Source organism: Schistocerca nitens, chromosome 9 (genome assembly GCF_023898315.1).
Source record: "Schistocerca nitens isolate TAMUIC-IGC-003100 chromosome 9, iqSchNite1.1, whole genome shotgun sequence".
NCBI lineage: Eukaryota > Metazoa > Arthropoda > Insecta > Orthoptera > Acrididae > Schistocerca > Schistocerca nitens.
Window position 1 is genome coordinate 17,860,640 of NC_064622.1, and position 11,727 is coordinate 17,872,366.

Genomic DNA, 11,727 nt, shown 5'->3' on the forward strand with positions numbered 1-11,727 from the left:
GCACTCAGCCTCGTCATGCCAATTGAGGAGCTACTCGACCGAACAGTAGCGGCTCCGCACACAGAAAACCATCATAACGACCGGGAGAGCGGTGTGCTGACCACACGCCCCTCCTGTCCACATCCTCAGCTGAGGATGATACGGCTGTCAGATGGTCCCGATGGGCCACTTGTGGCCTGAAGACGGAGTGAAATCGTCGCTGAAGTCCAGCGATGTTCAAAACATTGAGGTTCAGTACTAAAACAAATAACTGACGAGATGTCATACTACATTTTGTCTTACACGTCATCACACCTACAAGCCAACAATGGACGCTGACTGATCAAAGTCTCCTCTTCTCTGAGGCATCTTTCTAGACCATCACCACGTATCGCCGCGAAAATAAAAATAAATATCTCGCTTGTACAGTCCGTTTAAAATTACCTGACAGTTAACGTCTGCCACTTGCTGTCACGGTGTTGCCACATCGACCACCGTCTGTCGCTGGGACGCAGGCAACAAACAGACACGGCATGTTACTTCGCTAGCACTGTTAACGTGTAAGGCAGAGCAATATTGGAGGTGACAGCCGGTAGCTGTGCCGGAAGTCGAGATGCTCTGTCGACAGCCGATTTGAACTGCGGCAGACGACGCGTTTTGTAGCCCTGAATTTATAAACTCCATATCCTAAGCTAACCGCAACATCGTGATGGGTAATGTAGCCGAGGAAGCGGTGGCCAGCAATCTGTGGCAGAACTAAAATCACGATCGCTTTGTCCACGACTATTAAAGCTAGCTTCTGCGAGCAAACTCAAGGCACAAAAAGTTCACTTTCAGCGCTAGAAGCAATTTCTCGCTCTCAACTGGTGATAGGAAACTATCCTCTGACTGGCTACACGAGCTGGCGCGTTGAAAAACCCGATAAGCAGTCGCCGTTGGTACTTGGTTGCAGATTATATACGACACAGGCAGATTCAGGCGAAAAAAAGAATGGTAGGTAGAAAAATAAGAGTAAATAACAAAGTCAGTACGATGAAAATGACGTGGCAAACAATTACAAAAAAAAAATTACGTTTAAGGTAGTTGTTTGAATAAAAATTATAATCAAACTTTTTTTTCCTTTATTGTGTTTCGATTCCCCCCCCCCCCCTCCTACCCCAGAGAGGGGGGAGGGGGGCTGGCAGCAGCTAATAGGCCGCTCTACAGCCTACAGAAAAGTTAAAAAAACATAATGAGAATATAAACAAACGATAAAAACAGTTCATAAAACGGTCACATTGTAATAAATTGTAAAATGGCTGAAGTTGTGGAAGTTGAAATACAAAAACACGGCATTGACGATGCAGACGAAGACACACAGTAAGTAGACAGGCACAACTAAAAAACACGGCGGCAGTCTGGTGTCTTTTCGCAGGAGATAAAAAAAAACACAACTAGTGACAGAATGGTGGCTGTTTGCAAGACTGACGGGACACACAACGATGATCGTTCACTTTAAACAGCCTATAGAGGCGACACGGCGGCGGATGGGGGCGGCGGGAGGACCCCAACCGATGAGGGAGAAAAAAGGGGGGAGGAGAGGGAAAGGAAAAAGGGGGGAGGCGATGGACAGAGAGGACATAGAAAAAAGGGGGCAGGATGGACGTGAGAAGGAGTGGGGAAGGCAGTGGAGCGGAAAGCAAAAGGACTCAGGGGAGAGAAGTCACTTAGAGACAGGATAGACTGGGAAAAATAGGATGGAATGGGCGAGAGGGATCCCGGGAAAAGGACAGAGGGAGGGAGGGGGAGGTGAGGATCAGAGTTGGTAGGAGGAACAAATAAAGGAAGAGAGGGCATCATCTGGGAGGGGTAGTTGATGGAAGCCACCTTGGGATAGGAGATGAAGGGTGTAGAGGTGGAGGGTAGGGGGGGATATAATCAAACGCTTTTGATTAGATTGATAGTAAAAAAAGTTGCCTGACATTTGACGAGATTCGAACGTACAGTCCTCAGTGTGGTAGGCTTATTCGCTAACCATTGTAGTATGGTACAGCAGTGAGTCAGGTTATTATACAGGGTGTATCAAAAAGAACCATCCGATTTTTAAAAAAATCATAACTATTATGTTATCTGAGATACGTGCATGAACAACATACTGTTGGAAAGAGCAAACTCTCGAATTTTACGAGGTTCTCGCTAGGTAGCAGCAGTTCGCGCCCACTTCAGTTCTAGTAAAAATGGTGTCGCGGCAACAGAAAGCATTTTTTTTTTCTACGTTTTGCGTAGTGCGGGTCAGTAATATCTGTTCAGCGTGACTTTGGTACTACGTATGGTGTGGGTCCTCCTGCACCGCAGAGCATTAGACGATGACATCAACAATTCCGAGAAACAGGTAGTTTGTGTGAAGGCAAATCGCCGGACCGTTTCCGGGTGTCTGACACAGACGTTGAACGCATCCGCCGTAGTTTCACAAGGAGTCCACAGAAATCCGTTTGCCGTGCAGCTCGACAGCTCAGCATACCCCTGGCACGTGAAACTGTAGAAAATTTAGCTACTCCAAGCTCTTCGTCGAGGTGAGAAACAACAACATCTGGAGTTATGTAATTTCATTTTTAACTGAAGTTCAGTCTTGATCACAACACTTATGTCTCAACAACATAGGTGACCGGTTTCGGTTATATTTATATAACCATCTTCAGACCCATGGCTTCCTTGGAGGATGGTAAGCGCAGCTCTCCTCAGCTGCTACGAAGTCAACTGATCAGTTACCCGGCATTCGCAGACTGTTGTAAGTAGTAAAGGAGAATATATTATTGACGACTAAAGTCTCCATTATGTGTATTAGTTGTGTTTATGGAAAAACGCCAAGACCTTGTTCACCAATGCACCAACCTAACACATGTTTATCTATATGTTGTTGTATCTGATAGTTTTTGTGTATACATCAGATACACGTGGCGGCTCCATATGGTGAAAGTGTTAACAATGGATGAACAATGCGTAGCTGCCGCTTAGACATGACTTCACCACGTATGTGATACAAGTCTTTCGGTTGCTCGTTGCTCGTCTTGACGAAACACCTGCGAAGGGCTGTGCGCCCTCACCACACTGCAAGTACAAGATCTGGATGAGATGGCCTGCGTATCGCATTAAATGCAGCATCAGAAGCATAACTGGACCTATCGTTAAGTTATCAAAAACAGAACACCTCATCGTCAATACTAACTACAGTGAAGAGCCAGTCTGTAGCATTTCGGGACATCCGGGGTGTCGCATTGTCCTGCTGGAATTGCCCAAGTTCGTCGGAAGGCAAAAATGGACATGAATCTATCCTGGTGATCGCACACAATAGATACGTACGAGTCAGGTATCAGAGTCGTATCTAGACGTATCGGGGGTTCCATATCACTCCAACTGCGCACGCCCTCACCATTACAGAGCCTCCACCAACTTGAAGACTCCCCTGCTGACATGCACGGTCCATGAATTCATGAGGTTGTCTCCATACCCGTACACGTCCATCCACTCGATATAATTTCAAACGAGACTCGTCCGACGAGGCGACAAGTTTCCAGTCATCAACAGTTCAGTATCGGTCCAGGCCCACGCGAGGCGTAAAGCTTTGTGTCATGCAGTCATCAAGGGTAGACAAGGAGGCCTTCGGCTCCGAAAGCCCATATCGATGATGTTTCGTTCAATGGTTCGCACGCTGACACTTGTTGATGGCCCAGTACTGAAATCTGCAGCAATTTGCGGAAGCGTTGCACTTCTGTCACGTTGAACGATTCTCTTCAGTCGTCGTTGGTCCCGTTCTTGCAGGATCTTTTTCCGGCCACAGCTATGTTAGGGATTTGATGTTTTACCGGATTCCTGATGTTCTCCACATCATCGCTACCTCGGAGATGCTGTGTCCCATCGCTCGTGCGCCGACTGTAACACAACATTCAAACTCACTTAAATGTTGACAACCTGCCATTACAGCAGCTGTAGCCGATCTAACAACTGCGTCAGAGACTTATTGCCGTATAGGCGTTGCCGACCGCAGCGCCGTATTCTGCCTGTTTAGATACACTACTGGCCATTAAAATTGCTACACCACGAAGATGACGTGCTACAGACGCGAAATTTAACCGACAGGAAGAAGATGCTGTGATATGCAAATCATTAGCTTTTCAGAGCATTTACACAAGGTTGGCGCCGGTGGCGACACCTACAACGTGCTGACATGAGGAAAGTTTCCAACCGATTTCTCATACACAAACAGCAGTTGACCGGCGTCGCCTGGTGAAACGTTGTTGTGATGGCTCGTGTAAGGAGGAGACATGCGTACCATCACGTTTCCGACTTTGATAAAGGTCGGATTGTAGCCTATCGCGACTGCGGTTTATCGTATCGCGACATTGCTGCTCTCATTGGTCGAGAGCCAATGACTGTTAGTAGAATATGGAATCGGTGGGTTCAGGAGGGTAATACGGAACGCCGTGCTGAATCCCAACGGCTCGTATCACTAGCAGTCTACATCTACATCTACATTTATACTCCGCAAGCCACCCAACGGTGTGTGGCGGAGGGCACTTTACGTGCCACTGTCATTACCTCCCTTCCCTGTTCCAGTCGCGTATGGTTCGTGGGAAGAACGACTGTCTGAAAGCCTCCGCGCGCGGTCGAATCTCTCTAATTTTACATTCTTGATCTCCTCGGGAGGTATAAGTAGGGGGAAGCAATATATTCTATACCTCATCCAGAAACGCACCCTCTCGAATCCTGGACAGCAAGCTACACCGCGATGCAGAGCGCCTCTCTTGCAGAGTCTGCCACTTGAGTTTGTTAAGCATCTCCGTAACGCTATCACAGTTACCAAATAACCCTGTGACGAAACGCGCCGCTCTTCTTTGGATCTTCTCTATCTCCTCCGTCAACCCGATCTGGTACGGATCCCACACTGATGAGCAATACTCAAGTATAGGTCGAACGAGTGTTTTGTAAGCCACCTCCTTTGTTAATGGACTACATTTTCTAAGGACTCTCCCAATGAATCTCAACCTGGTACCCACCTTACCAGCAATTAATTTTATATGAGCATTCCACTTCAAATCGTTCCGTACGCACACTCCCAAATATTTTATAGAAGTAACTGCTACCAGTGTTTGTTCCACTATCATACAATAAAGGACCCTTCTTTCTATGTATTCGCAATACATTACATTTGTCCATGTTAAGAGTCAGTTGCCACTCCTTGCACCAAGTGCCTATCCGCTGCAGATCTTCCTGCATTTCGCTACAATTTTCTAATGCTGCAACTTGTCTGTATACTACAGCATCATCCGCGAAAAGCCGCATGGAACTTCCGACACTAGCTACTAGGTCATTTATATATGACAAGCATCTTATCCGCATGGATGTAATCTATCGAGCAGCCACGTCTCGATCCCCGAGTCAACAGATGGGGACGTTTGCAAGACGACAACCATCTGCACTAACAGTTCGACGACGTTTGCAGCAGCATGGACTGTCAGCTCGGAGACTATGGCTGCGGTTACCCTTGACGCAGCATCACGGACAGGAGCGCCTGCGATGGTGTACTCAACGACGAACCTGGGTGCACGAATGGCAGAACGTCATTTTTTCGGATGAATCTAGGTTCTGTTTACAGCATCACGTGTTTGGCGACATCGTGGTGAACGCACATTGGAAGCGTGTCTTCGTCATCGGCATACTGGCGTATCACCCGGCGTGATGGTATGGCGTGCCATTGGTTACACGTCTCGGTCACGTCTTGTTCGCATTGACGGCACTTTGAAGAGTGGACGTTACATTTCAGATGTGTTACGACCCGTGGCTCTACCCTTCATTCGATCCCTGCGTAAGCCTACATTTCAGCAGGATAACGCACGACCGCATGTTGCAGGTCCTGTACGGGCCTTTCCGGATACAGAAAATGTTCGACTGCTGGCCTGACCAGCACATTCTCCAGATCTCTCACCAACTGAAAACGTCTGGTCAATGGTGGCCGAGCAACTGGCTCGTCACAATATGCTAGTCACTACTCTTGATGAACTGTGGTATCGTGTTGACGCTGCATGGGCAGCTGTACCTGTAGACGCCATCCAAGCTCTGTTTGACTCACTGCCCAGGCGTATCGAGGCCGTTATTACGGGCAGAGGTGGTTGTTCTGGGTACTGATTTCTGAGGATCTATGCACCCAAACTGCGTTAAAATGTAATCGGATGTCAGTTCTAGTATAATATAGTTGTCCAATGAATACCCGTATATCATCTGAATTTGTTCTTGGTGTAGCAATTTTAATGACCAGTAGTGTATTTTTCTGACTCTGAAAAATGATTTCTTTAAAGAAATTATTCATTGGGCTGAAATAGACACGACGTGGAAGAGGAGGAGGTACTGATAAGGGGGTATTCTAAGACTAAATGCTTCAGCTTGAAAATTGTATTCAAAATAAAGTTTCTCCTCCACAAAATTTGATATGAAACATTTTACATTAACTTCAAAATCAGTAAACTTCCCAACTGTTCTACAGTTCTCACTTACTGTCGTAATTAGAGACACTTGGATTGTTACATGACAAAAAAGTCTGACATTGTTTGAGAAAATAGATTCTAAAATTTAACTTCTCTGAATCAGGATTACAAAACAGAAAAAGGTTCAATATTTGTATTATCTATTCCTATTTTTTGTCTGTATCCTAGATATTTATAGGCATCTGTTTTTTCAATCACTTCTATGCAGCCGCTGTGGTTATCCAATATGTAATCTTCTTGTTTAGTGTGTTTTCCCTTGACTATGCTATTTTTCTTACATTTGTCTGTTCCAAAAGCCATATTTATATCATTGCTGAATACTTGTGTTATCTTTAGTAAATGGTTGAGTTGTTGATTTGTTGCTGCCAGTAGTTTTAGATCATCTAAAAAAAATGGTTCAAATGGCTCTGAGAGCTATGGGACTTAACATCTATGTTCATCAGTCCCCTAGAACTTAGAACTACTTAAACCTAACTAACCTAAGGACATCACACAACACCCAGTCATCACGAGGCAGAAAAAATCCCTGAGCTCGCCGGGAACCGAACCCGGGAACCCGGGCGCGGGAAGCGAGAACGCTACCGCACGACCACGAGCTGCGGAGCTACAAAACACACAAAGTGTTACAAATCGGGTATACCTAATGAACCTACACATTAAATTTGATGGAAAATACGTGGTTCCTACATTGAAGGGTGAGTACTTTAAAATTCAGCCAAATCCACAAATTGCGTTGCTGAATACTTAAAACTAAATCCACAAAATTTCATTACGTTACAAATTTGTTCCAGTTGCTTTACCTTTGAGTTTCAGTATCAATTCATTACTCTTCTCTAATTGCCATGGACAATGGTGAATATTGTTAACGATTAGTAGCACTTAAATTGTTGATAATCTTACAGAATTATAAATTAATGATACACTTTGGTAGAAATAACTACGATCTAGCATTTATGGGCTCTGTGTGAGCATAAACAATCCCATTCTTGCAGGATCTTTTTCCGGCCTCAGCGATGTCGGAGATTTGATGTTTCAGCGGATTGCTGATATTCCCGGTACACTCGTGAAATGGTCCTGCGGGACAATCTTCAATTCATCGCGACTTCGGAGATGCTGTGTCCCATCGCTCGTGCGCCGACTGTAACAGCACGTTGAAACTTCCTCAAATATTGATAACCTGCCATTACAGTAGCTGTAACCGATCTAACAACTACGCCAGACACTTGTTGTCGTATAAAGGTGTTGCTGACCGCAGCGCCGTATTCTGCCTATTTACGTATCGTCTCCAATTTCTTTGCCGTTTCAGTGTAATATCCGCTGATGTAGGATGAACGTGTTACGTTTGTCCCTGCAGCTGGACCCGACCCCGCCGAGGAGTGGAGCGTGGTGCCGCGCAGCGACTGGGACGCCAGGCCGAGCACCGCCGTGGTGCCGGTGAGGGCGCCCGCCCAGTACGTCGTGGTGGGCCACGCGGGGACCGCGCGGTGCGCGGCGCGGCCGCAGTGCCTGCCGCTGGTCCGGGAGCTGCAGGCGCTGCACCTGCAGCGCGGCTTCTCCGACGTGGCGTACAACTTCCTGGTGGGCGGCGACGGCGCCGTGTACGAGGGCCGCGGCTGGCGCGTCGAGAGCCCCCTGGCGCCCGCCGGCCTGCGGCCCAGCCTCTCCCTGGGGCTGCTCGGCGCCGCCTCCAGCCCGCCGCCCCCCGCCAACCAGCTGGCGGCTGCCCGCAGGCTCATCCGCGTGGGCGTCGACACCGGCTACGTCGCCGCCGACTACACCCTGCTGGCCGAGTCTGTGACGGACGGCGACGAGCTGGTCCGGGAGCTGAGAACGTGGCCCCACTGGCCCGCGGGCTCATAGCGCTGCACCGAGGCTGCCGCGGCTGAGTAAACCGCGAATCTCACATGAAGCGCGACGGGCCTTCGTTTCGGATCTCCAGATACGTCTGCTCTGGCTCGGCATACACCGCAACGTGTTAACGAGAAAGACTGCATTTTCTTATGCTGACAAATTAGAAGGAGCCATCTGTTTTCCTCGGTAAAAGCTTTCTAAAGCCAAGATCGCGCAACTATTTCCTTGTTTACAAACAACAGGTTTCGGCAAATTTTTCTGTCATCTTCAGGTCTTCGAAAATGTATGTTATAAAATGTATTCATTTTGAGTTGGACCTCACACCAACGTAGATAAAATGTAGCACATAAACGTTTACATAAATAAAACATTTAATATCAAGAAACACTTTGTGGACATGTTCGTGTAAGTAGCACGTACAGATGATTGTTACGTCATAAAAAACAGACTACAAAATAAAATGCAGAGCAGCACATCTATTAACGTTAGCTGCACGTGTTCTAATCGCTGAAGATCTTCAATCGTTGAGGATCTTCGAACACTGAAGATCATCAATGATTAGAACATGTCCAGCGAACGTTATCACATGTGTTACTGGGCATTTTATTGTGTACTTTTTATGACGTAACAATCATCTATGAGAGCTATATACAGGGTGAGTCGCGTAAGACGTAACACCCCCATTATTCCGGGGGCGATTGCACGTATAGACAAGTGGTGTTCGGCGAATCATAGCCGACTACACGGCACATACTTTGGTACATGCACAATAATCACAACGTTTATATTGACCGAGATAATGAGTCAAGTACAAGTTTTTTTAAATGGGACGCTGTACTCCTTTTACCATCATTCGAACGCTCTGGAAAAGACGCGTATAGTGATGTAACGCATATTGCTATTGTGATTCAAAGTTCGCTTAAAAGACGCTGGGAAATATTGTACGGTCGGAAGCGGCTGCAGACCGTAAACACGCCTCGCGCGACACGCGGGCCGAGTTGCCGTGCTCTATGCAGCATGCACGTCCTACGCTACGAAGGTAAATCCTCATCCGCCCCCTTTTAAGCGGAGTTTGAATCACAATAGCAACATGTGTTACATCAGTATACGCGTCTTTTCCAGAGCGTTCGAATGATGGTAAAAAAAAAGTATAGCGCCCCATTTAAAAAACATGTACTTGCCTCATTATCTCGGTCAATATAAACGTTCTGATTATTGTGCGTATACCAACCATGTGCCCCATACTCCGCTATGATTCGCCGAAAACCGCATGCTGATACGTCCAATCGCCCCCGGAATAAAGGGGGTGTTACGTCTTACGCGACTCACCATGTATATGGACATGGCCACGTGCACAAAGCGCTTCATGATTTTAAATGTTTTATATATGACAAACCTTTATGTAATGTACTACATTTTATCTACATGACAACTTGGCTTGAGGTCCAATTCAAAATAAACGCGTTTTATGACACAAATTTTTAAAGACCTGAAGGTGACAGCAAAGTCTGTCGAAACCGGTTGTTTGTAAAGAAAGAACTATTAATCCGCTCTTGGGTTTAGAAAGTTTTTAACGAGGAAGATGGCGTCAGGAATCGGTCCGGTACGTTCGTGGCTGCAAGGGCGACATCTTATACGTTGCTAAACTATTAGCTCTACAACAGGATACATGAACCTTATTCTGGCGTGCCTTAAATCCGAAAATCACTGTGCGTTCGTGGCGACGTACGTTTCGATCACTATAGCAGGTAGTTCTCAGTGTTAGCAGGCCACGTCGCTGGATGAACGCGCTTCAGTCGTGTACCCTCCGAAGCAGTGCTTTATTGACACCAGACTGACTGCTCCCCTTTGCGAGGGCTTTCCTATCGATGCCACGTGCACAGAGACAACCAGAGGACTGTCATCGACCACGAGGTGCATACAGTGTCTGCAGTGGCAAGTGACACTCACCGCACAGTGTCCAAACTCCGATCACTGTGCTACACGCGACGACGTGTTTCTGAAAGATCTTCACTTGTCCTTCTGAAATCAAATTACTAGTGCAAAAATGAACAAAGAGGAACGACAAAATAGAATACTGTTAAGGCTTTCGTGGCCACTTGTTGACAAACTGCCAGTTTGCTTCCGCCTCGGGTTCTTCACCCGACGTTCGTTTGATGATTTTTCTGAGTGGCTGGAGTGTCAAAGCTTCACCCACCAGGAATGCAGGCTGAAGCTTTGACAATGCCAGCCACTCAGAAAAATCATCAAACGAATGTCGGGTGAATAACCCGAAGCGGAAGCCAGTAGGCAGTTTGTCGAAGGACAAAATCATTTCGAACCATTTGTACAATGTATGACCAGAATTAAACTGCTGCTGGATTTGAAAGTCACTAATCTTCGAAGTACTTCCTGAATCACACTTCAAGCCATCCCTCGTCCCTTCAGTATTCTCCTCGTACATTTTGCTTGCATTTCCAACAATTCCTAAAAACACATCTCATTTTGTGCATTGTTATACTCCCTTACAAAAGCTTAAGTTTTATGGAATTTATTCTTTAACAAACTATTTTGAATAATATCGCTCAAAAAGAATGCAAAATGTTGTACAAAATAATTCAAAGTAACCTGGAAAAATGCGAATTTCATTTGCTCAGGGAAATGAAGAAAAGTATCCCAGAGCGTTCGATTTGAGACCAGTCCTACTCTTTATAGGTGTGAACGACCTTCCACTTAACGTACATCAAGCAAGGTTAGTACTTTCTTGCAAGCGACACGAGCATTACTGTTAATCCTGTTAGAGGGAAAGCAGGAGAAGAAATTTTCAAAGAATTATTAAATGTTTTCTCATAAAACAGGCACTTAATTAAAAATACCGGAGTATTCAGTACTGTACGAGAAATAGAATGACATAAACATTTAATGTGAGACACAAACAGAGTTAATTTCAATTTTCTTACTGTATACACCATGAAAATTTTACTGAAGGAAACGTGGTTCTGAGCTGTTAAACAACTAAATTCAGCAAAAATTGCTGCCTTTGGGAACAAACAAATCAACATCTTAACAAAATTTGCGTAGTTCTACTTATAAATGTTTTATGGTGCAATATTCTGTGATAAGTTAACAGTTAAAAAGAAACTACTGATTTCACAAAACTCTTTAGTCCACCCACAATCATCTTGACATTCTTCAAGCAATAAGGAGTTTTAACTGCACATACAATACCTATATAAGCTAACGAAATTTGTCACAAATAATCCTTCACAATTTGAGAAGAGTGGTGATGAATACAGCTACAAAAAATTAATCTTTTACATGAAAAATTAATCTTTATTTCTAATTACTAAAGCTGTCTTTGGCTCAGAAGGGGTTTCAATAACCTGTCTCGGAAGTCTTT

The 11,727-nt window shown here is 45.6% G+C and overlaps 1 protein-coding gene across 1 annotated transcript in view; it reads left to right on the forward strand.

Moving 5' to 3' along the window:
• LOC126202992 (peptidoglycan-recognition protein SB1-like) overlaps window positions 1-10,724 on the forward strand; it is a 157,922-nt gene extending 147,198 nt beyond the window's left edge. Inside the window, exon 4 of the mRNA XM_049937189.1 lies at window positions 7,852-10,724. Within this exon, the coding sequence (XP_049793146.1) occupies window positions 7,852-8,357 (506 nt within the window). The 3' untranslated portion in view covers window positions 8,358-10,724. The remainder of the gene's footprint in view (window positions 1-7,851) is intronic.
• The last annotated feature ends 1,003 nt before the right edge of the window (window positions 10,725-11,727 follow it).